The sequence below is a fragment of the Lithobates pipiens genome, unplaced genomic scaffold (genome assembly GCF_037356315.1).
Source record: "Lithobates pipiens isolate NorthernLeopardFrog02 unplaced genomic scaffold, aLitPip1_a1.2 Scaffold_18, whole genome shotgun sequence".
NCBI classification, from domain to species: Eukaryota; Metazoa; Chordata; class Amphibia; order Anura; family Ranidae; genus Lithobates; species Lithobates pipiens.
Window position 1 is genome coordinate 448,544,791 of NW_027507758.1, and position 20,824 is coordinate 448,565,614.

Consider the following 20,824-nt stretch of genomic DNA (forward strand, 5'->3'; position numbering starts at 1 on the left):
ATGAAAGCCCAACCCCCCCACAGTTAGTAACACACCCCTAGGAACATTTAACCCCTACACTGCCACCCACTGGTTAACCCTTTCACTGCCAGTGTCATTTACACAGGAATCACTGCATTTATATAGCAGTGATTATTGTATAAATGACAATGGTCCCAAAAATGTGTCAAAAATGTCCGATGGGTCCCCCACAATGTCGCAGTCACAATAAAAATCGCAGATCGCCGCCATTACTAGTAAAAAAAAAAATAATAAAAAATTATTAATAAAAATGCTATAAAACTATCCCTATTTTGTAAACGCTATAACTTTTGCGCAAACCAATCAATAATCGCTTATTGCGATTTTTTTTACCAAAAATATGTAGAAGAATACGTATCGGCCTAAACTGAGGGAAAAAAATGTTTTTTTATATATTTTTGGGGGATATTTATTATAACAAAAAGTAAAAAATAATGCGTTTTTTTCAAAATTGTCACTCTATTTTTGTTTATAGCGCAAAAAATAAAAATCGCAGAGGTGATCAAATACCACCAAAAGAAAGCTCTATTTGTGGGAAAAAAAGGACGTCAATTTTGTTTGAGAGCCATGTCGCACGACCGCGCAATTGTCAGTTAAAGCGACGCAGTGCCGAATCGCAAAAAGTGGTCTGGTCTTTGACCAGCAAAATGGTCCGGTCTGCAAGTGGTTAAAAAGTAAATGCACATATTTAGAGTGATTTCTGTGCATTGGACAGCCCATTCAAATAAAATGTGAAACATGAAATGCACATCTATGCATGTGAATTGGGGCTAAATGATTTAAATTGACCTTGCAAGCCACAGTTCAAATACCCAAACTGCATGTACATTTGTTCTGTCTAAGTATGGGAAAAATGAATGCTATTAGGATATTTTCTCTCCAGGTCCAATATTATGCTTCACAGAATACAATGTACAGTGAACCAGGAAAATACTGCATTATGGCAATTAGATGGAGCTGACAATTAAAGTAAATAAGTATTTTCTTCCTATGAACATCAGCGCCAACTAATGGCCATAATGTAGTATTTCCTGATTTATTCAACCTAAGAGTAAACAGCTTGATATTAATTTTTTCCCTTATTTGCACAGAACTTTAGGATTGATAATGTAGTATTTACCTGATTCATTCAGAGAGAAAGAAGACTAAAGCTCCATACACACTATCAGATTTTCTGCTGATTTTTGTATTCAGATTTACCAAAACCATGTAGTGCAAGGGCCTGCCTGATTGCATACACATTGAAACTCCTAAGGTTTGACCTCATATTATATGGTTTTGGTAAATCTGAAGACAAAAATCAGCAGAAAATGGGATAGTGTGCATGGAGCTTAAGATTCTATTTTGCCCTTCTTTGCACAGTTCTTTAGGACTGTACTACATGTAGAGTACCAATGGCCTGTTGAGACCACTGTAAAATTATTTTTAGATTTTCCTTTATGATCAGCATTATAGGAACCTTGGAGATGAAAGAAACCAACACAACTTTTTTTTTTTTTTCAAATAAATCAAGGATATTCAAGCAACATCTGAATTATGCCTTGAATGTGTGTGCTAGATATCGATAAAAGATGTGAAAAAAAGGCTATGGGGGTACCTCAACCTAGACAGAATTTTGTGTGTGCTAGATGTTTCCCTGACAACTATCATGCTGTGTCTGCACTTCCTATGACTTCCATTGCTTTCTCTGATACAGCCTACCCATGATTGGCAATGGTGTCTGCATGCTAGATGACACACCATATATACTATGAATCCAATGTCTGGTGAATGCAAATTCTAACAATACATTTCTCTTATTTGCTGCATTTTGGTCTGTTAAATATACAATAGCACAGAAAGCTTTTTATTATATCTCTTTGACAAGTGCAGGAAAAAATAGAAAAAAAATTCAATTAGAAATCTTGTGAACTAATAACCTATCTGTGACTGCCTCTGGACTTTTAACAAATTGGCCTTATTTCCAGCTATTTTCATGGGCTAAAAAAATGCCTCCCCTCGCATGGAGGAGATGAGAGGTAGGAGTTATGTGGTATTAAAACAGTGTTATGCAGTCCTAGCATTCTTCCTTTCCTAGGATGACAACTCTGCTCAGTATGGGTGTCACCCTGGTACAGGAAATTAGTCAATGGCTGGATTACCAGGTTAAAACTAAAGAAAAAAAAGTGTGAAAAACAAAGAAAAAAATGCAGCTGCAGCATCTGAGGAACAGTAAGATGCAAGTCTATTCATTTTTGTTCTTGGGTTTAGGTATGTTTAAAGAATCTAGGAAGAAAAAAACTGTGCCAGCAATGAGTCCAACACGGTCCACAGCAGACCGAAGGGTAAATGTCATCCAAAGTAGGTGTCGGATGCAGTGAATCAAATCTATACAGTCTCTTGGTAAACCATATGTCCATATATATAATTAAGTAAAACACCTCTGTGATCCACAAATTAAGTGAAGAGAACCACCACCGTATGGAAAGCCGCTTACCAGAGGGCAGGCCAAAATCAGCATTCGGCTATACCCCAGCCATGGCCTTTGACTTCAGAAATGGAAAACTCAGGGGATGCCTCTCATAGGTTGTGCAGGATGCTCTAGGCTCTTTCCATAAAACATGCGGTCCGTAGAATCATAACTTCATTAGTATCCACGGACTGTCACATTCATGGTGTCACCATGTGGGCTGAAGGTTAGCAAGGCCTCTTGAGACATAACAGCAGTCCGTGGATACTAATGAATTATGTATACAGACATATGGTTTACCAAGAGACTGTATTGATTTGATTTACTGCGTCCGACACCTACTTTGGATGACATTTACCTTTGGTCTGCTGTGGACCTTGTTGGACTCATTGCTGGCGCAGTTTTTTCTTCCTATATTGTTTATTGTGTTTATCTCAAACTCAAACTGCAGCCTTTTTAAGTTTTTTTAGTTCTTCTAGGGTAGCACAGTTTTCTTTACCCCATGTTTAAGATATCTGTCTGTTTCAGGTCATAATAGCAACTAACCATTTTCAAACTGTGATATCAGACTGGGACAGACGAAGAATATAATAATGCAGCTTTATTCAGGTTTTACTCTACAATTAGTGTACACCAAGTGCTGCAACAATCTCCAGGCACCAAAGTGTCAAATTAACTGACCAGAATGTTTTTTGTTTTTGTGGGAGACTGGAATATCTGGATGGCAAAGATAAGGAGAGCAAACACACATATACATAGGGTCCTATTGGCCTTTAACCCAGGGCTTTGGTACTACAAGTCCATCGTGCTAATGATAAAAACAATAATAATATTAATATGTTACTTTACAGGTGACTATTATATGGTTAAAAAGCTCCTGGAGGAGAACAGTTCAGATGAACTGAATATTAATTCAGTAGATGTCTTAGGAAGAAATGCTATTACCATTTCCATTGAGAATGAGAATTTGGATATACTACAACTTCTTCTAGACCATGGCTGCCAGGTACATTCCATAGTTGTATATGTTATCTTTGAAATAGAAGGTTTTTACTTCCATTTGTTTTGGCATTGGTTTACACATTCTCTTATCTATCCATGTAGACGCTCAGTATTAGTATAAAAGAAAGGCCTGCAAAGTGTCACAGATATTTATATTAGACATAGTTGCTAAAATGCACATCTGGACAGATATATATCTTTCTGCATTTGAAAATGATACAGATTGTAAAAGTTATTAATTTATTCAAAAATGTCAGGATTTTGGGCTTACTTTATAAATATCTGTTTCTTTTTATATATATTCACCTCCTTATACACTACCTACTACTTAGGTGGAAGCTTCCTGTTTCAAATTTGTTCCTGTGTGTCATAGTTTGTTTTATGCCCCGTACACACGATCGGACAATCTGCCGGACTTCGCAGCGGAGGTCCTCTGGACTTTCCGAACGCGCAGACGTGCACACACACGACCACACACAAACTGACTTTTCTGGTGGACTAGGTCCGGCAGACAATCCGCCGGACTTTACAAATGAATGGACTTTCCCACACATGGACTAAAGTCCATTCATTTTGAACGTAACTTCAGGTACGACAGGACTAGAGAAGGAAGTCAATGTCGCCGCTTTTATTGTACCAGGCTGTGTGCCCTCAACATGGGGAGGTGGGTGCTTTGGGAAAGGGGGGCCCTTCCCCAAAGCATCCCCCGGGACTGTGACATCATACGGGGCGGGGTCACCATGTGACATCACACGGAGACCCCGCCCATTATGCCTATATAAGTCGCCGTGCAGCGTGTCCCCGGCATTGCAGTGGGAGAGAGCGTCGTGTCAACATCGGAAGAAGAAGAAGACAGGGACAACGACGAACGAGAAGACCAGGCCAACGCTAGTAAAAGAGCTGGAAGAAGATAGCAGAGGAGCCAACAGAAGAACCGGGGAGCGGGAGAAGATGCCAGAAAGCGCAGAGAAGTCAGAAGAAGACCCCCGAATTCGGAAGAAGACCCCAGGACGGCGATGGCGACGAATGAGAAAGCCGGGCTCCTCCGCTAGCAAAAGAGTGGCAAAAGAGCAGAAGATAGCAGAGGAGCCCGGCGAGAGGACCCCCGAAGTCGGAAGAAGACCCCCGGAGCTGCCTAATAAACTACTTTAAAAATCTGTGGTGTGTGTTTTTTTACTGACTCTTTTCCCCCAGGTGAATGGGTAGGGGTACATCGTACCCCATACTCATTCACATAGGGTTGGGGGCCAGGATCTGGGGGCCCCCTTATTAAAGGGGGCTCCTGGATTCCGATAAGCCCCCTGCCCGCAGAACCTGACAACCAACAGCTAGGGTTGTCGGGAAGAGGCCCTTGTCCTCATCAACATGGGGACAAGGTGCTTTGAGGTGGGGGGCCGAGGGCCCCCCCTACCCCAGAGCACCCACCCCCCATGTTGAGGGCACGCGGCCTGGTACAGTTCAGGGGGGGGGGCGCTCGCTCATCCCCACTCCCTTTCCTGACCGGCCGGGCTGCGTGCTCGGATACGGGTCATGTATGGACTTTTGGGGGGACCCCATGCCATTTTTCGGCGTATGGGTTACCCTTAAAACCCATACCAGGAGACGGGGCTCGCAAAGTGTCAGTCTCGCAGATGAAAGCGGCAACATTGACTTCCTTCTCTAGCCCCGTTGTACCTGAAGTCACGTTCAAAATGAACGGACTTTATTCCGTGCGTGGGCAAGTCCGTTCATTTGGAAAGTCCAGCGGACTAGCACACAGACGAACGCTTTGTCTGCCGGAAAGCTGAGTCCGGCAGACAATTTTGAGTCAAGTATTCTTTTAAAGTCCACTGGACTTTTGGGAAGAAAAAGTCTGCGGGAGCCCACACATGGTCGAATTGTCCGGCGGACTCTGATCCTCTGGGTAAGTCCACTGGGTAGTCCGATCGTGTGTACGCGGCATTAGTGTACATGGTGCACCTCAGATTGTGGGGGACAGGCAGCCCCAATCCAAAAATGTGTGCATAAATGGTAAAGAGAGATAGAAAATAGTATATATTAGAGAGTAGATTATACTATATGAGTTATACTGTACATTACCTTTCAATACATACAATTTAGCAGGGCAATTTTTTGAGATTAGTATACCTTGAAAATGGGTAAAACATTCTTCAATCCATGGTATCCATAGTGCAATTCTTCCAACCAGTATATACTGTAGTCACTAATATTAAAAACTGTCATGAGATCTTTATTGTATATGTGTTTCTTTAAATGTTTGTAAGATTTTTAATTATTTACAAATGGCATTGGTGTATGGGCAGAAAAGCTTGCAGTACATCACTCTTAGCACCAATGAATTGTACATGAGTGCATTTTCATTTTCTGCCAAAGCGTATTTTGCCAAAATGTGTGTCAGCCACACATGCAATCCTTAATAACTTATCTCAGCCCATAACCATTACTTCAGAGTAACCCCTAATTGTAAATTAAATCCATGGCAGCCCCTAACTCTAATGATCAATCTAATTACTAACCCAAAACCTCAACTACAGTGCCTTGAAAAAGTATTCATACCTGTTTAAATTTTCCACATTTCTTAGTGGAGTTTTCTGAGAATTTTTTTACATTTTCTTATGGATGTCTCCTTTAATTTAGTAAATGCTGTCATGCCTATGTGTCACCACTAGGGTCTGCATTGAGCACTCACTGTCTCATGCTTCTCAGAGAGCCCACGATGTGTCTTGAAAACTGCAGATGCTCCTTGCTCCAGCCAAACAGCAGACCTCTGGTAAGTCTGGGGGGTTCCCTCTCCCCACCAGATGTCCCCCTGTGCTGATTTTCTTCCCCTCTTCATTGGGAAAAGAGCACTGCAAGTTTTGATTAAAAAAAATGTTGCAAACGGCACACCGCTCTGTGGCTTCCAGACCCCCCCCCCCCCCCCCCCCGCTATTTCTGCTTCCCTCCCTTGGATCCCATAGGATCAAGAGCAGGAAAAAGCTCTTTTTTAAAAAAAGAAGGGGAAGGGCTTAGCGTGATGTTGGCGTTCTCCAACGTCCAGTGCGGGAAGGTATGTTTTTTAAAGGGCTGTGCTGTTGCAAGCTGTGGAGGGACACAGGAGCAAGGTAAAACAGATGTTTTGTTTGCATATAAGAGTTGGTGACACAGGCATTCCTTTGACACGTTTACTACTGCATCAGGCTGAGCATTAATAGCAGTGCAGAGATCAACTATTGCTCAAGCAGTGGATGCATTCCTTCGGGCTATGTTCAAAAGGGGGGTGAAAAACACCTCAGAAAGGGCTCTAGAAAGGCTTTTACAGTCACATGGAAGCCTAGATCCATCCCAGTAAAGATGGCTTCCTCCCCTGAGAGTAATATGGCTGGTCAGAATGAGCCATCAGGAGGGGCAAGTGTTGCAGCTGCTCTCAACACTGCAGCCCCTGTGTATGTTATTGGAGGTTTTTTTCTTCAACCATTTTAAGCTTGAAGTAAAGATTGATGCTTTAATCACATCCCAGAGTCGAACTAAGCGTAGCACGTCCCCTCCATTGCTCAGGACCCTCATGCTGAGGAACAAGGAGAGAGAGATGACAAATTTTGTTCAAAGGACCAGGAAGGGGCTGATGTCTCCTCTTCTGAAGAACCTGATATAGAAGTATCTAGTTCGGAGGAAAGGTTGTTGTTACAACCTCTCACTGAATTGGTCCATTCTACATTTTTACTGCCAATAACGCAGTCAGTCGATGAGCCCACTTCTGGTTTGGGTTCACTAAAGCCTCCACAATCTGTTCATGCTTTTCCTCTCCATTCATGGGTAAGGAAGCTTATGTATTCTAAGTGGGAGAACCCAGATAAACAGTTTTTCCTTCCGAAAAAGTTTTTCAATACTTTATCCTATGGATTAAGAGTTCTATAAAACATGTGGAATTCCAGCAATTTGCGCTGCTATATCCTCTGTAAAAAAAAAACTGACTTGTCCAGTAGACAATGCTCATATGCTAAAAGATCCAACGAATAAGAAGTTGGAATTCCTTTTTAAGAACTATATTTCACTCGCAGGTTCAATTGTTCAGCCTGCGCTGACAGCGATCGGAGTATCTCAGTCCTTAAAGGACCAATTTATAGAGGTACTTAAGGTTATTCCTGTTTAGCAGGCCCAGGATTTGGCTGGGATATCAGAAGCATTGTGTTTTACAGTAGACGATATGAAAGACTCTATTCTTCAGGCCTCACGGCTCATGCTAGGGCTGGTGCATGTGCGTAGAATCCTATGATTGAAAAATTGGTTAGCCAAAGCTCCATGCAAAAAGCACTTGGCCAGTTTCCCTTTTCATGGTGAACGGTTATTTGCAGACGAACTAAATAAGTATATCCAAAGAATTTCTAATGGGTAAAGTTCCCTTTTATCGGTTAAAAAGAAGTTTAAACATTTTTCTTTTAAACGTGCTTCTTCTCCAATGCCAGGGGCATCAGCCTCCAGGCAGTCATGATGGCCTCCACCATCAGGTTCAAAAGGTAAACCTCAGGGTCAGTCCAGGGCCAAAAGAGGACCTTGGGGAGGAAACCCACAAAACAGAATACTAAAGCCTCGCTTGAGTGGGGGGAAGGCTTCTACAGTTTTTAAGGGTCTGGCAGTAACAATGTCAAGACAGATGGGTAGCTTCCTCAATTTCTCTAGGTTACAAACTAGAGTTCCGAGAGTTCCCGTCTCCTCATTTTCTCAGATGAAACGTTCCCAGAGATCCAGTGAAAAAGAAGTCTCTCTTTCTCGCTTTGGATCATCTCTTGTCCCAAAGAGTGATATCGGTGGTCCCCTTGGAAGAGCAAGGTTTAAGGTTTTATTCAAACCTAATCACGGTTCCAAAACCAAACGGGGATGTCAAGCCCATTTTAGATTTCAAAGATCTAAACCATTTTTTTGAACATCTGTTCTTTTTGCATGGAGTCAATCCGATCACTAGTCTCCATCCTACAAGGGGGAGAACTTCTGGCGTCAGTCGACATCAAGGATGCTTATCTCCACGTGCCATTTTTCCCTGCTCACCAGAAATTTCTACGCCTCGAGGTAGAAAATCGTAATTTCCAGTTTGTAGCTCTGCCTTTCGGTCTAGCTACTACGCCTCAAGTGTTTACAAAGGTCTTGGCTCCTCCTTTAGCCAGGTTAAGGGCTCAAGTTATAACAATACTAGCCTACTTAGACAGTCTTCTCTTAATAGATCAATCAGTAGCCCGCTTAAACCAAACTTTGGTCACCGCAGTCAGCTACCTGGAATACCAAGGTTGGTTTCTCAACCTAAGTAACCTCCTTAAAACCATCAAGGAGATTGCAGTACTTGGGGCCGATCATAGATACAGCTCAGAACAGTGTGTTTTTCCCCAGGAAAGGATCAGTTATATAAGGGAACTGATTCAGTTGGTCAAAACAAAGAGGAATCCTTCTATTTCGATGTTGCATGAAATTGTAGGGAAAGATGGTGGCTTCTTTCGGGGCTGTTCCTTTTGCACAGTTTCATTCAAAACTGCTGCAAAACAGTATCCTTTCAACTGGGAACAAGAAGGTCCAAGCTCTGGACTTCCAAATGCGTTTATACCCCAATGTGCATCAGGGCCTCAACTGGTGGTTGATATCCAAGAATCTTCAAAAAGGGAAATCCTTTCTACCAATTACTTGGAAGGTGGTAACAGATGCCAGCCTTCTGGGCTAAGAAGCATCTGTCCAAAGGAAATGATCCAAATCAGAGATGACCTTGCCCATCAGTATTCTAGAGATTCGGGAAGTATGCTTGACCCTTGATATAGGCCACAGCTATGGCCTATATCAATCACCAAGGGGGCACGAGAAGTCGTGCTGCCCAGAAAAAGGTGAATCATATTATATTTTGGGCAGAGAACAAGATTCCTTGCCTATCTGAAATTTTCATTCCAGGGATAGAGGATTGGCAGGCGGACTACTTGAGTCACCAACAATTGTTCCAGAGAGAATGGTCTCTTCACCCCAACATCTTTCTGTCAATATGCCAAAGATGGGGAGTTCCGGATGTGGATCTGTTTGTTTCCAGGTTCAACAACAAGATCGACGACTTTGAATCAAGGACAAGGGATCCAATGGCATATGGAACGGATGCCTTGTTTTTTTCCGTGGGATCAGTTTTTCACTGATTTATGCATTCCCTCCTGTTCTGTGCCTTCTCGCAGGATCAAGCAAGAAGGGAAGGAGGTGATTCTTGTGGCCCCAGTGTGGCCCAGGAGATCTTAGTTTGCTGAGATCATATAGATGGCGGTAGGGGACCCTTGAACCCTACCACTATGGTCAGACCTTCTCTCGCAATGTCTGATATTCCATCCTACCTTACAAAAGCTAAAGTTAGTGGTTTGGCTATTGAGACCCACATTCTGAAAGCTTGTGTGCTGTTAGCTTCAGTAGTTTCTACTTTGGTTAATGCTAGGAAGCCAGCCTCCAGAGTCATATACTATAGAATCTGGAAGGCATATGTCTCCTGGTGTGAATCCAGGGGTTGGCACCCCAGGAAAGGACCCCCAAGTCGGAAGAAGACCCCCGGAGCTGTCTAATACTAGTACTTTAAAAACCTGTGTTGTGTTTTTCTTATTAACACTTGTTCCCTCAGGTGAATGGGTAGGGGTACTATGTACCCCATACTCATTCACATAGGGTTGGGGGCCAGAATCTGGGGGCCCCCTTATTAAAGGGGCTCCCAGATTCCGATAAGCCCCCCTAATCGCAGACCCCGACAACCAACGACCAGGGTTGTCAGGAAGAGGCCCTTGTCCCCATCAATGTGGGGACAAGGTGCTTTGGGGTGGGGGGACTGCAGGGTGCCCCCCTTCCCCAAAGCACCCACCCCCCATGTTAAGGGCACGCGGCCTGGTACGGTTCAGGAGGGGGGACGCTCGCCTGTCCCCACCCCCTTCCTCTAGGCTGGGCTGCGTGCTCGGATAAGTGTCTAGTATGGACTTTGGGGAGACCCCACAAAGTTTTTTCAGTGTAGGGGTTCCCCTTTAAATCCATACCAGGCGACGGGGCTAGCGAGGTGTCAACCTCGCCGATGGAGGCGGCGATATTAACTTCCTTCGCTAGTCCCATCTACCTGGAGTCACATTCAAAATGAACGAACTTTACTCCGTGTGTGAGCAGACAATTTTGAGTCAAGTCAAGTCCGCCGGAGCCCACACATGGGTGGATTGTCCGGCGGACTCTGGTCCGATCGTGTGTATGCGGCATAACGGGTTTTCTTCTAAGATTGCCTGTATTTGGCTCCTGTATTTATATCCTAACCCTGCTTTACACTTACACTCCACAACTTTATCCCTGACCTGTCAGGTGCATTCCTTTGCCTTCATGATGCTGTTTGTTCACTAAGGTTCTCTAACAAACCTCTTAGGGCTTCACAAAACAGTTGTATTTATACTGAGATTAAATATATTTACTAATTAGGGGACTTCTGAAGGCAGTTGGTTCCACTAGATTTTAGTTATGGATATTAGAGTAAAGGAGGCTGAATACAAATGCAGCAACACTTTTCAGATATTTATTTGTAAAATATTTAGAAAACTATTCATCATTTTACTTCCACTTCACAATTATGTGCCACTTTGTGTTGATCTATCACATAAAATCACAATAAAATACATTTACATTTTTGATCGTAACATGACAAAATGTGGAAAATTTCAAGGGGTATGAATAGTTTTTCAAGGCACTTTATATAACTATAACCTACAACTAAACAGCAAAAACAGGGCTTAACGCTCTACATAACTTCAAAACCAAAAGTGGAACTCCAACATGTGTCTGGGTCCCTACAAAAGTAAATTAATGTAACAACAGTAAAGTAAAATCTGTCCAAGGTGAAGGGAAACCTTACCTTTGGTGGCTGTCACCAAATCACATATCCTGTTCCTATTTCACTGACAACTGTATAATGTTTAGGTTATCTCTAAATATCTGTCTCTTTGACGTCGCCAGTGGAGACAAAGCCAGAAATAAAGACCTGACATGGGTTTCAAACGTTTTGAGTTAGAGTGTTATTCATACATCATCCACATTCATAGAGGCTTGTGAAAGTCATTTCTAAGTCATATTCTGTTGTTTTTCTGTTCTATTCCTCATTGTGGCTTACTCTCTGTGTTCATCATTCACCATTGTCTTCTCTTTCCACAAGTGCTACCATTCTGGGGCTTGCAGGGCTTCTCCTATACTGAGTCCTGACGATGTCAGGGCTCTAGAGTTCAAGCGTCAGGGCTGTTTGGTAAGTTATAGATGGCTGTTCATTCTACTTGCATTTAGGACCAGCCTTTGCTGTTGGTCCCATTCCTTTTTATTTGGGTTCTACAAGGTAGGCAGGACTGTCTACATGCATTTAAGTTTTCTGCAAGATGCTCACACTTTATGCAAGCAAAAATAAAATTGTTAAAACTCACTGTAGAATAACATTTGCTTATCCAGCTTTGCTACATTTCATAGATCATTTCAACAGGATTGCAAGTCAAATGTTGTATTACCCTTTATGGCAAAAAGCTTGGAAGAGTTTCACGCTGTACTGCAGGAAACATTTAAAAGTTCTTTGGCGATTAATAACTGATCTCTTTTTAGCTCTTACATGAGAGTGGAGAAAAAATAATAATCTAGAACGAATTGATGTAGGCTACTGTTCACATATTTATCTATGTAGCTGGTAAATGACAAGTGGCTAGGTCAACAGAAAATATTGGGAAGAGATGGAATGAAAACTATCATTAGCATTTTTGAGAAAATCATGAAAAGGCTAAGCTCTTAATATAATATTAATAATCTTAATAATTAGGTCAAATAATAACATTTGCAGGTAAACTAGAAACAAACCTTCTTTGTAGGGTTCCTTCCTCACCCAACACCTAGGTTTTAGCTGAAGTCAGAAGTAAAATTTTCTGCACAACCTACTGGTGATATTGGCATTGCATCATAAATTGCAGTGTTTTTCTATGATAACTTTTGCAATTCCATAGCCAACCTTCAGCCTATAAACCCCCAAAAAAGTATGAAGTTTTGCTACTGCTTATAAAAGTAGTGTGCATATTTAGAACCCAGTCAAATTAGGATTTTACTTTTTGGAGATACCCTTTAAACTAATAATGTTATATAGTTTATACGCATGAGCTTGTTTAATTTATTGTCTCTAATCTCTGCCCTTTGCTGGTGGCTATAAACATTAACACAACTGTTCAGTCAACAGATGCACTGCTGGTGGCAATTGACTCTGAAGTGGTAGGAGCCGTGGACATCTTACTCAATCATCGTCCAAAATGGTCTACAAGACCAACTATTGTGGTAAGAACCAGCTATTGTATTGCTGTACTCCAAGTTCTTTTAAAGAAGGCATGCCAAACACAAACAAAACAGCGAGCTACATTAAATGGTCTTATAGGGCTCATGTGATCTTTGCCGAGGGTCACATCTGGTTAATTCTATAAAACAAATTTTAGTACGCTGGTAATTAATAAACTTACAACATTTTATCCCAAACCAATGAGTTATGAAATATTTCCTTAAGTGTTCAGCTGCAAAATTATGTAAGGAAGTATAGCTTTACCAGCAAATTCTTACTTTAAGGCAGAGTCCACCTTATGTAGACAAATGGCCCTAGCATATTAGAAATCACTATACCTTTTTGCAAAATACAGTGATACATTGGTTCACAAATGCTTCTGTTCACGAACAACTCAGTTCGTGAACAGAAGAGTTGACAAAAATTTGCTTTGGTTCACGAACACGAGCCGCGGCCCTCTTTCCTGCTCTGACATATGGTCGTGACTTCTTGTAGGTGAGATTGGGGTCACAGAGAAACACTGAATGTGTACTCTGAAGACACTTAAAGTGTTGAGAAGTGTTGAAAAGCTTTTTGGTCTGTTTTTAGGACACATACTATACAGTACTGTACTGTACAACCTTCTGCACACTTGCTGTAAATCTTTTTTGTGTGCTTCTTAACACATACTGCACTGTACTGTACCAGACATCCAGTATAGCTCTCAAATAAATTCAGAGCAAGCACGGTGTTAAGAAGAAAGTGCAGAGCAGTAATGAAGGTGACAAGAATGTGCAGAGCGGTAATGCAGGTGACAAAAATGTGCAGAGCGGTAATGAAGGTGACAAGAAAGTGCGGAGCAGTAATGAAGGTGTTAAGACTCTTCAGAGCAAGCATGGTGGTAAGACGAAAGTACAGAGCGGTAATAAAGCTGACAGGAATGTGCAGAGCGGTAATGTAGGTGAGAAGAAAGTGTACAGTGGTAATGAAGGTGACAAGAAAGTGCAGAGCGTTAATGAAGGTGACAAGAATGGGCAGAGTGGAAATGCAGGTGACAAGAATGCGCAGAGCAGAAATGCAGGTGAGAAGAATGTGCATAGTGAAAATGCAGGTGACAAGAATGTGCAGAGCAGAAATGCAGGTGAGAAGAATGTGCATAGTGAAAATGCAGGTGACAAGAATGTGCAGAGCAGAAATGCAGGTGACAAGAATGTTCAGAGCAGAAATGCAGGTGATAAGAATGTGCAGAGCAAGCATGGTGGTAAAAAGAAAGTGCAGAGCAGTAATGAAGGTGACAAGACTGTTTAGAGCAGGAATTGTAAGAATAAGGTTGTGAAGAAAATAACCATTTTCAACTTCGCCATCTTGTACTCCGAGGCCAGATCAGTCACATGAATACCACAGTCATGCTTTTCTACAATTTCCCTCTTCAGCTCAAAGAAGGAAATTGTAGAAAAGCATGACCATGTTATTTGTGTGACTGATCTGGCCACAGAGTACAAGATGGCAAAGTCAACAATCTCGACTATTTTGCAGATGAAATCTGCCATCTAAGCAGCTGATGTGGCAAAAGGAGTAATGATGTTAACCAAGCAGAGGGCGCAAGTGCTGGAAAAGGTGGAAAAACTTTTGTTAGTATGTTTGAATGAGAAACAGCTGGCAGGTGATAGAGTTAGGCCGCGTACACACGGGCGGACTGTTCGCCCAACCTTGTCCGCTGAACAGTGTTTGGGCGGACAGTCCGCCCGTGTGTGGGCTTTCAGCGGACAGTTTCAGCGGACAGTTGGACGGACAAAGTCTTTCGGAAATTCCGAAAAACTGTCCGCTGAAACTGTGTTTGAGCGAACAGTCCGCCCGTGTGTGGGCCTGTTCGCTGTACTTTCGAAATGAGCGGACTGTTCCCGCTCGGAAAGTCCGCCCATTTCGAGCGCGTGTACAGGTAGGCAGGGCCCGCGAAGGAGACGTCGCGGGCTCCGCCGCCTGGAATGGGCTTAAAGGGGAACCCCAACGCCGAAAAAAATCGGCGTGGGGGTTCCCCCAAAGTCCACACCAGACCCTTTGTCCGAGCACGCTACCCGGCCGGCCAGGAAAGGGGGGCGAGCGAGCGCGCCCCCCCTCCTGAGCCGTACCAGGCCGCGTGCCCTCAACATGGGGGGGTGCCTTGGGGAAGGGGGGGCCGCGCGGCCCCCCCACCCCAAAGCACCTTGTCCCCATGTTGATGAGGACAAGGGCCTCTTCCCGACAACCCTGGCCGTTGGTTGTCGGGGTCTGCGGGCGGGGGGCTTATCGGAATCCGGGAGCCCCCTTTAAGAAGGGGGCCCCCGGATACCGGCCCCCCACCCTATGTGAATGAGTATGGGGTACAATGTACCCCTACCCATTCACCTGTGAAATAAAGTACAAAAAAAAACACAACACAGGGAAAAAATATTTTATTGCACAGCTCCGGGGGGGTCTTCCGTCTTCGGGGGTCTTCTCGCCGGACTCCTCCGCTATCTGTGTGTAGCTCTTTTACTAGCGGAGGAGTCCGGCTTTCTTCCTCCCCGCCGTCGGCCTCTTCTCCCGACTTCGGGGGTCTTGTCCCCCTCTTCGGTTCTTCTGCCGGGCCACCGCGCCTTCTTGTAGCTCTTTTACAGGCAGTGGCCCGGTCTTCTGTCGCCGCTGCCTTCCGTTCTTCTGTCGCCGCCTTCGGTTCTTCTGCCGGGCCACCGCGCCTTCTTGTAGCTCTTTTACAGGCGGTGGCCCGGTCTTCTGTCGCCGCTGCCTTCCGTTCTTCTGTCGCCGCCTTCGGTTCTTCTGCCGGGCCACCGCGCCTTCTTGTAGCTCTTTTACAGGCGGTGGCCCGGTCTTCTGTCGCCGCTGTCGTCGCCGCCGCCGCCTTCCGTTCTTGTTCTTCTTCTTGTTCTTCTTCTTCTTCTCCTGGAGATGTTGACTCGACGAGCTCTCCGGCCGGAATGCCAGAGCCGCGCTGTGCGGTCACTTATATAGTGACAATGGGGCGGTGTCACATGGTATATGTCACATGGGTTGGTCACATGGGTTGATGTCACATGGGGACTATGACATCGTAAGGGGGCGGGGTCACCATGTGACCAACCCATGTGACATATACCATGTGACACCGCCCCATTGTCACTATATAAGTGGCAGCGGAGCGTGTCCCTGGCATTCCGGCCGGAGAGCTCGTCGAGTCAACATCTCCAGGAGAAGAAGAAGAAGAACAAGAAGAAGAACAAGAAGAAGAACAAGAACAAGAACGGAAGGCGGCGGCGGCGACGACAGCGGCGACAGAAGACCGGGCCACCGCCTGTAAAAGAGCTACAAGAAGGCGCGGTGGCCCGGCAGAAGAACCGAAGAGGGTGACAAGACCCCCGAAGTCGGGAGAAGAGGCCGGCGGCGGGGAGGAAGAAAGCCGGACTCCTCCGCTAGTAAAAGAGCTACACACAGATAGCGGAGGAGTCCGGCGAGAAGACCCCCGAAGACGGAAGACCCCCCGGAGCTGTGCAATAAAATATTTTTTCCCTGTGTTGTGTTTTTTTTTGTACTTTATTTCACAGATGAATGGGTAGGGGTACATTGTACCCCATACTCATTCACATAGGGTGGGGGGCCGGTATCCGGGGGCCCCCTTCTTAAAGGGGGCTCCCGGATTCCGATAAGCCCCCCGCCCGCAGACCCCGACAACCAACGGCCAGGGTTGCCGGGAAGAGGCCCTTGTCCTCATCAACATGGGGACAAGGTGCTTTGGGGTGGGGGGGCCGCGCGGCCCCCCCTTCCCCAAGGCACCCCCCCATGTTGAGGGCACGCGGCCTGGTACGGCTCAGGAGGGGGGGCGCGCTCGCTCGCCCCCCTTTCCTGGCCGGCCGGGTAGCGTGCTCGGACAAGGGTCTGGTGTGGACTTTGGGGGAACCCCCACGCCGATTTTTTTCGGCGTTGGGGTTCCCCTTTAAGCCCATTCCAGGCGGCGGAGCCCGCGACGTCTCCTTCGCGGGCCCCGCCTACCTGTACACGCGCTCGAAATGGGCGGATTTGCCTCCTCCTTACGTGGGCGAGTCCGTTCATTTCAAAAGTTGAGCGAACTGTTTGCCCAACCTTGTTCGTCAAACAGTCCGCTCGTGTGTGGGCAAGTCCGCTCATGCAAATTTTGAGCGGACTGTTTGCCGAAACTGTTTGACGAACAAGGTTGGGCAAACAGTCCGTGCGTGTGTACGCGGCCTTAGTGAAGCTGTGAAAAAGCCAAGAAATTGCACAGTGATCTACTGCAAAAACAACCCTCTACAAGTGCACCAAGTGAAGAATTTAAATCCATAGAGGGTGGTTTGAAAAATTCTGCAAGAGAAGTGGCATCCACAGTGTGACAAGACATGATGAGGCTTCCAGTTCTGACAAGGCAGTGCAGAAGCCTACAAGAAAGAACTTGTGGAATTCATGAAAAACAGAAGGATACGTCGCTCAACAAGTGTTTAACTGTGATGACAGCCCTTCTGGAAAAAAGATGCCGAACAGAACCTATATCACGCAGGAGGAAAAAGCACTGCCGAGGTACAAGCCCATGAAGTACAGATTGACTTTTTTGCTGTGTGCGAACGCAAGCGCCGATCTGAAAATTAAGCCACTACTGGTGTACCATTCCCAGACAGCTCATGCATTCAGGGAACAGAATGTGAACAAGGCCAGACTGCCTGTCATGTGGAGGGCCAATGTGAAAGCTTGGGTCACAAGGCAATTGTTCATGAAATGGCTACACAAGGTGTTCGCATCCACCTTAAGAAAATATATTTCTGACAGCCAACTGGCTGAAAGGTGCCTTCTTCTGATGGACAATGCCGCGGCACACCCTCCAGTATTAGTGGATTATATGGACGCTTAGTATGACTTCATAAAGGTCAAGTTCCTCCCCCCTCAACACGACTCCTCTTCTGTAGCCCATGGACCAGCAAGTGATCTGCAGCTTCAAGAAGCTGTACACAAAGGCGCTCTTTAATGTCACTGAAGAGACACCCTTGAGTCTCAAAGAATTTCTGGAAGAAACATTTCAATGTTCTCCACTGCATTAACCTCATTGACAACGCCTGGGAAGATGTTACTCACTGAACCTTAAACTCAGCCTGTAGGAAACTGTGGCCAGAATGTGCCACTTAACGCGACTTTGAAGGGTCTGATGCAGAGGTACTGGAGGAGACTGTGTCCATGGGCAACAGTATGGGTCTGGACATCGATGGTGCAGACATAGAGGTGCTTGTTAAGGAACATAAGTAGGTGTTGACCATGGAAGAACTTTCTAAACTCCACAGTGAGCAGCAGAAGGCGCATGAATGAGTGCCATGATTTTTTTGAGAAGCACCACCCCAACAAAACTGTAACAAACAGAGTGTTAAATCTGATGAACGATAACATGGTTTCTCATTTCTGGAGGGTTATACAGAGAAGGAAAAGACAAGTGACATTGGACAGATTTTTCACCAAAACTGAGCTTACGGCTAAGAGACAAAGAAGAGAGGAAACCCCTGAAGGAGATCTCCCCAATGTGCTTATGGAGGGGGACTCTCCCTCTGAACAATAACCGCCTCCTTCCTGCCTTCCTCCAAGCCAGAAGTCGTCTCAAGCAAGGTTAGTGTTCTCTCTTCATACTGTACTTTTTTTCATATTTTTGTGGTTCAAAAACATAAAAAAAGGTTCAGAATGGATTAACCTGATTTACATTGAACCCTATGGGAAAATTTGCCTCAGTTCGTGAGCCAATTCGGTTTGTGACCAGAGTCGTTTTACAAATTAAGTTTGTGAACCGAGGTATCACTGTACAGTGTAATGTGATTGGTGCACCTGTAGGCCATAGCGGGTAGGCCTGAAGCCTAGCCCAATGTATTGCCATATTGTTTACCTTTGCTTGTCCCTAATAGTATTCAGAACACAGCAGAGCTTAGATGCTCCTTCTCAGCATCATGGCAGCATGCTGCACTCTTTCAAAAGTGTCCCATATGCACTGCAGACTCTTTTATCCTGGCGCATTTGCAGTACACACTCTCTAGAGGCTCAGCATTGCTGGGATATGGAAGGAGGGTGCACACTGTGATTTTGTCAGCAGAGGCCTATAGGTGGGCTAATTGTATTACACTGTATTTGCAAAAAAAAAAAAAAAAAAGCACAGTGCATTTCAATATACTGGGGCCCATTGTCTGCATGGGCTTTTTTTTCCAAGGTGAACTTGGCCTTTGAAAATCAAATACATTAATTGACTATGGAAACCCTACCTCTGTCCTTTTATGAAGCCCATGTAGTAATATTACGTAAAGCAGACAAAAACCCTTGTTAAATTGTTAATCTTGGAACAGCCCTGGTGGGAAGGGGGCCTAGCAGTACCCAGTTTCTTTTAATATTTCCTTGCCAGACAACTGTTTTTTTGCTCATTATTGGCTAAAGTCACCTTTTGCTACAGTGTCCCTATAAGCAGCGATCATTGGTTCCTATGAGGCTTGATGCATATGGTGCATAGAGGCCCGAGGTCCCCCTATGCGCTGACCTGTTCCAAGTGCTCTGTCCTCACAGCCTGGGGTGTTGCTCATGGATTGGGAGGTCAGGAGCTCTCACTATCTTTCCACACACTCCCTTGAAGAAACCTTATCTGGCTAATTTTTACGCCTATCCTGACCCTGTCTTATGGACCAGGTTTGGAATTAAAACGTTCCAATACTTAGTCCACAATAGGACTTTGTTGACCTTTGATGAGCTTAAATCCTTATATCACTTGCCAAATATTCACCTATTTAGGTACTTACAATTTCGGCATGCTTTCCGCGTCCCAGTTTGTGACTGACCTCCCTGACTGACCTTCCTGTCAGTTGACCTGGAGCAATTACTGAGAAATGACTCTTTAACAAAAACACTTTCCATCATTTACAAAGTATTTCTGGAAATAGGTACTCTGTTACAACCATGTTAATCCCATGGGACACCGCTGCCCCAGGGCTGGATAGAGATGACTGGGATGATTTGTAGGAGGCCGGTTTACCAGATTGGTAACAGCCAGCAACTGTCAAGGATATATAGAAATTAATCCTCTTCTTGCTGGTGTTGCACCTCCACATATATCCATTTTCTTGACATTTATTGGGAATGACCAGCTATTCAGTTATATTGGAAGGGGGTCCTGACTTGGATAATCTCAGTCACCACTATTACCATACACCCTTCTATTGAGCTTGGTGGATTCCCTAGCTCTCACAAATGCCATTCACACTCTCCTTACCTTGCTATTATTTTCTGCAAGAAAGCTGATATTCCTGTCTTGTAAAAAGACCACAATGCCAACATTGACAGCCTGGAAATTGCTGGTGATCAAGGCTCCACCCTTTTATAAGGCCACCTATTCCAATAGGGATGCACCTCTCAAATTTGACAAGCTTTGGGGTGGATGGATCTCCTCCACATCAACCTTCTCTGATTAGAGTTAATTGTGTCGTCCTTGTATTTTGGGTGTCCTGTTTTAATGCTCACTGGTCTAAGTATTAACCTTGTAGGTCATCTTCTACATTGTACAGTATATAATATCTGCTACTTAATCCTGGTACTTATATGTGAAAGAACTTGAGAGGGGTCATCTCCTTTCTGTTTATCTTAATTGACAATTACAGGTGAAAAAATTGGAGTGTGAGGTATATTATTAAACATCTTGATCTGTACTCTTGGATGGGGATCGTACTATACTATATTGTGTAACACGCTTAAAGCGGAGGTCCACCCTAAAGTGGACCTTCCTCTCATTGGAATCCTCCCCCCCTCCGGCGCCACAATTGGCACCTTTCAGGGGGGAGGGGGGTGCAGGTACCTGTACAGTACAGGTATCTGCACCCACTTCCGGCATAGCTATCTGCGGAAAGGGGTGTAGATTCTGCAGAATCTACGCCCCTTTCCGAAAGTCCCCCGCTGCCTGCTGGGAAACACACGGATCCCAGAGACAGCGGGACCATCCTTATTGCGCAGCGCGACTCGCGCATGCGCAGTAGGGAACCGGGAAATGAAGCCGAAAGGCTCCACTTCCTGATTCCCATACCCAAGATGGCGGCGGCAGC

At 44.7% G+C, this 20,824-nt stretch overlaps 1 protein-coding gene across 4 annotated transcripts in view; it reads left to right on the forward strand.

Moving 5' to 3' along the window:
• The window catches only part of TRPC1 (transient receptor potential cation channel subfamily C member 1), a 149,709-nt gene that overhangs the window by 25,289 nt on the left and 103,596 nt on the right, over positions 1 to 20,824 (forward strand). Inside the window, exons 2-4 of one of the 4 annotated variants that reach the window (XM_077488219.1) lie at positions 3,322 to 3,476; positions 11,634 to 11,720; positions 12,677 to 12,778. In XM_077488219.1, coding sequence (XP_077344345.1) covers positions 3,322 to 3,476; positions 11,634 to 11,720; positions 12,677 to 12,778 — 344 coding nt within the window. Of the gene's footprint in view, positions 1 to 3,321; positions 3,477 to 11,633; positions 11,721 to 12,676; positions 12,779 to 17,529; positions 18,366 to 20,824 lie in introns of those variants that run through there. The other 3 variants (XM_077488220.1, XM_077488222.1, XM_077488221.1) reach the window with 3 other exon arrangements.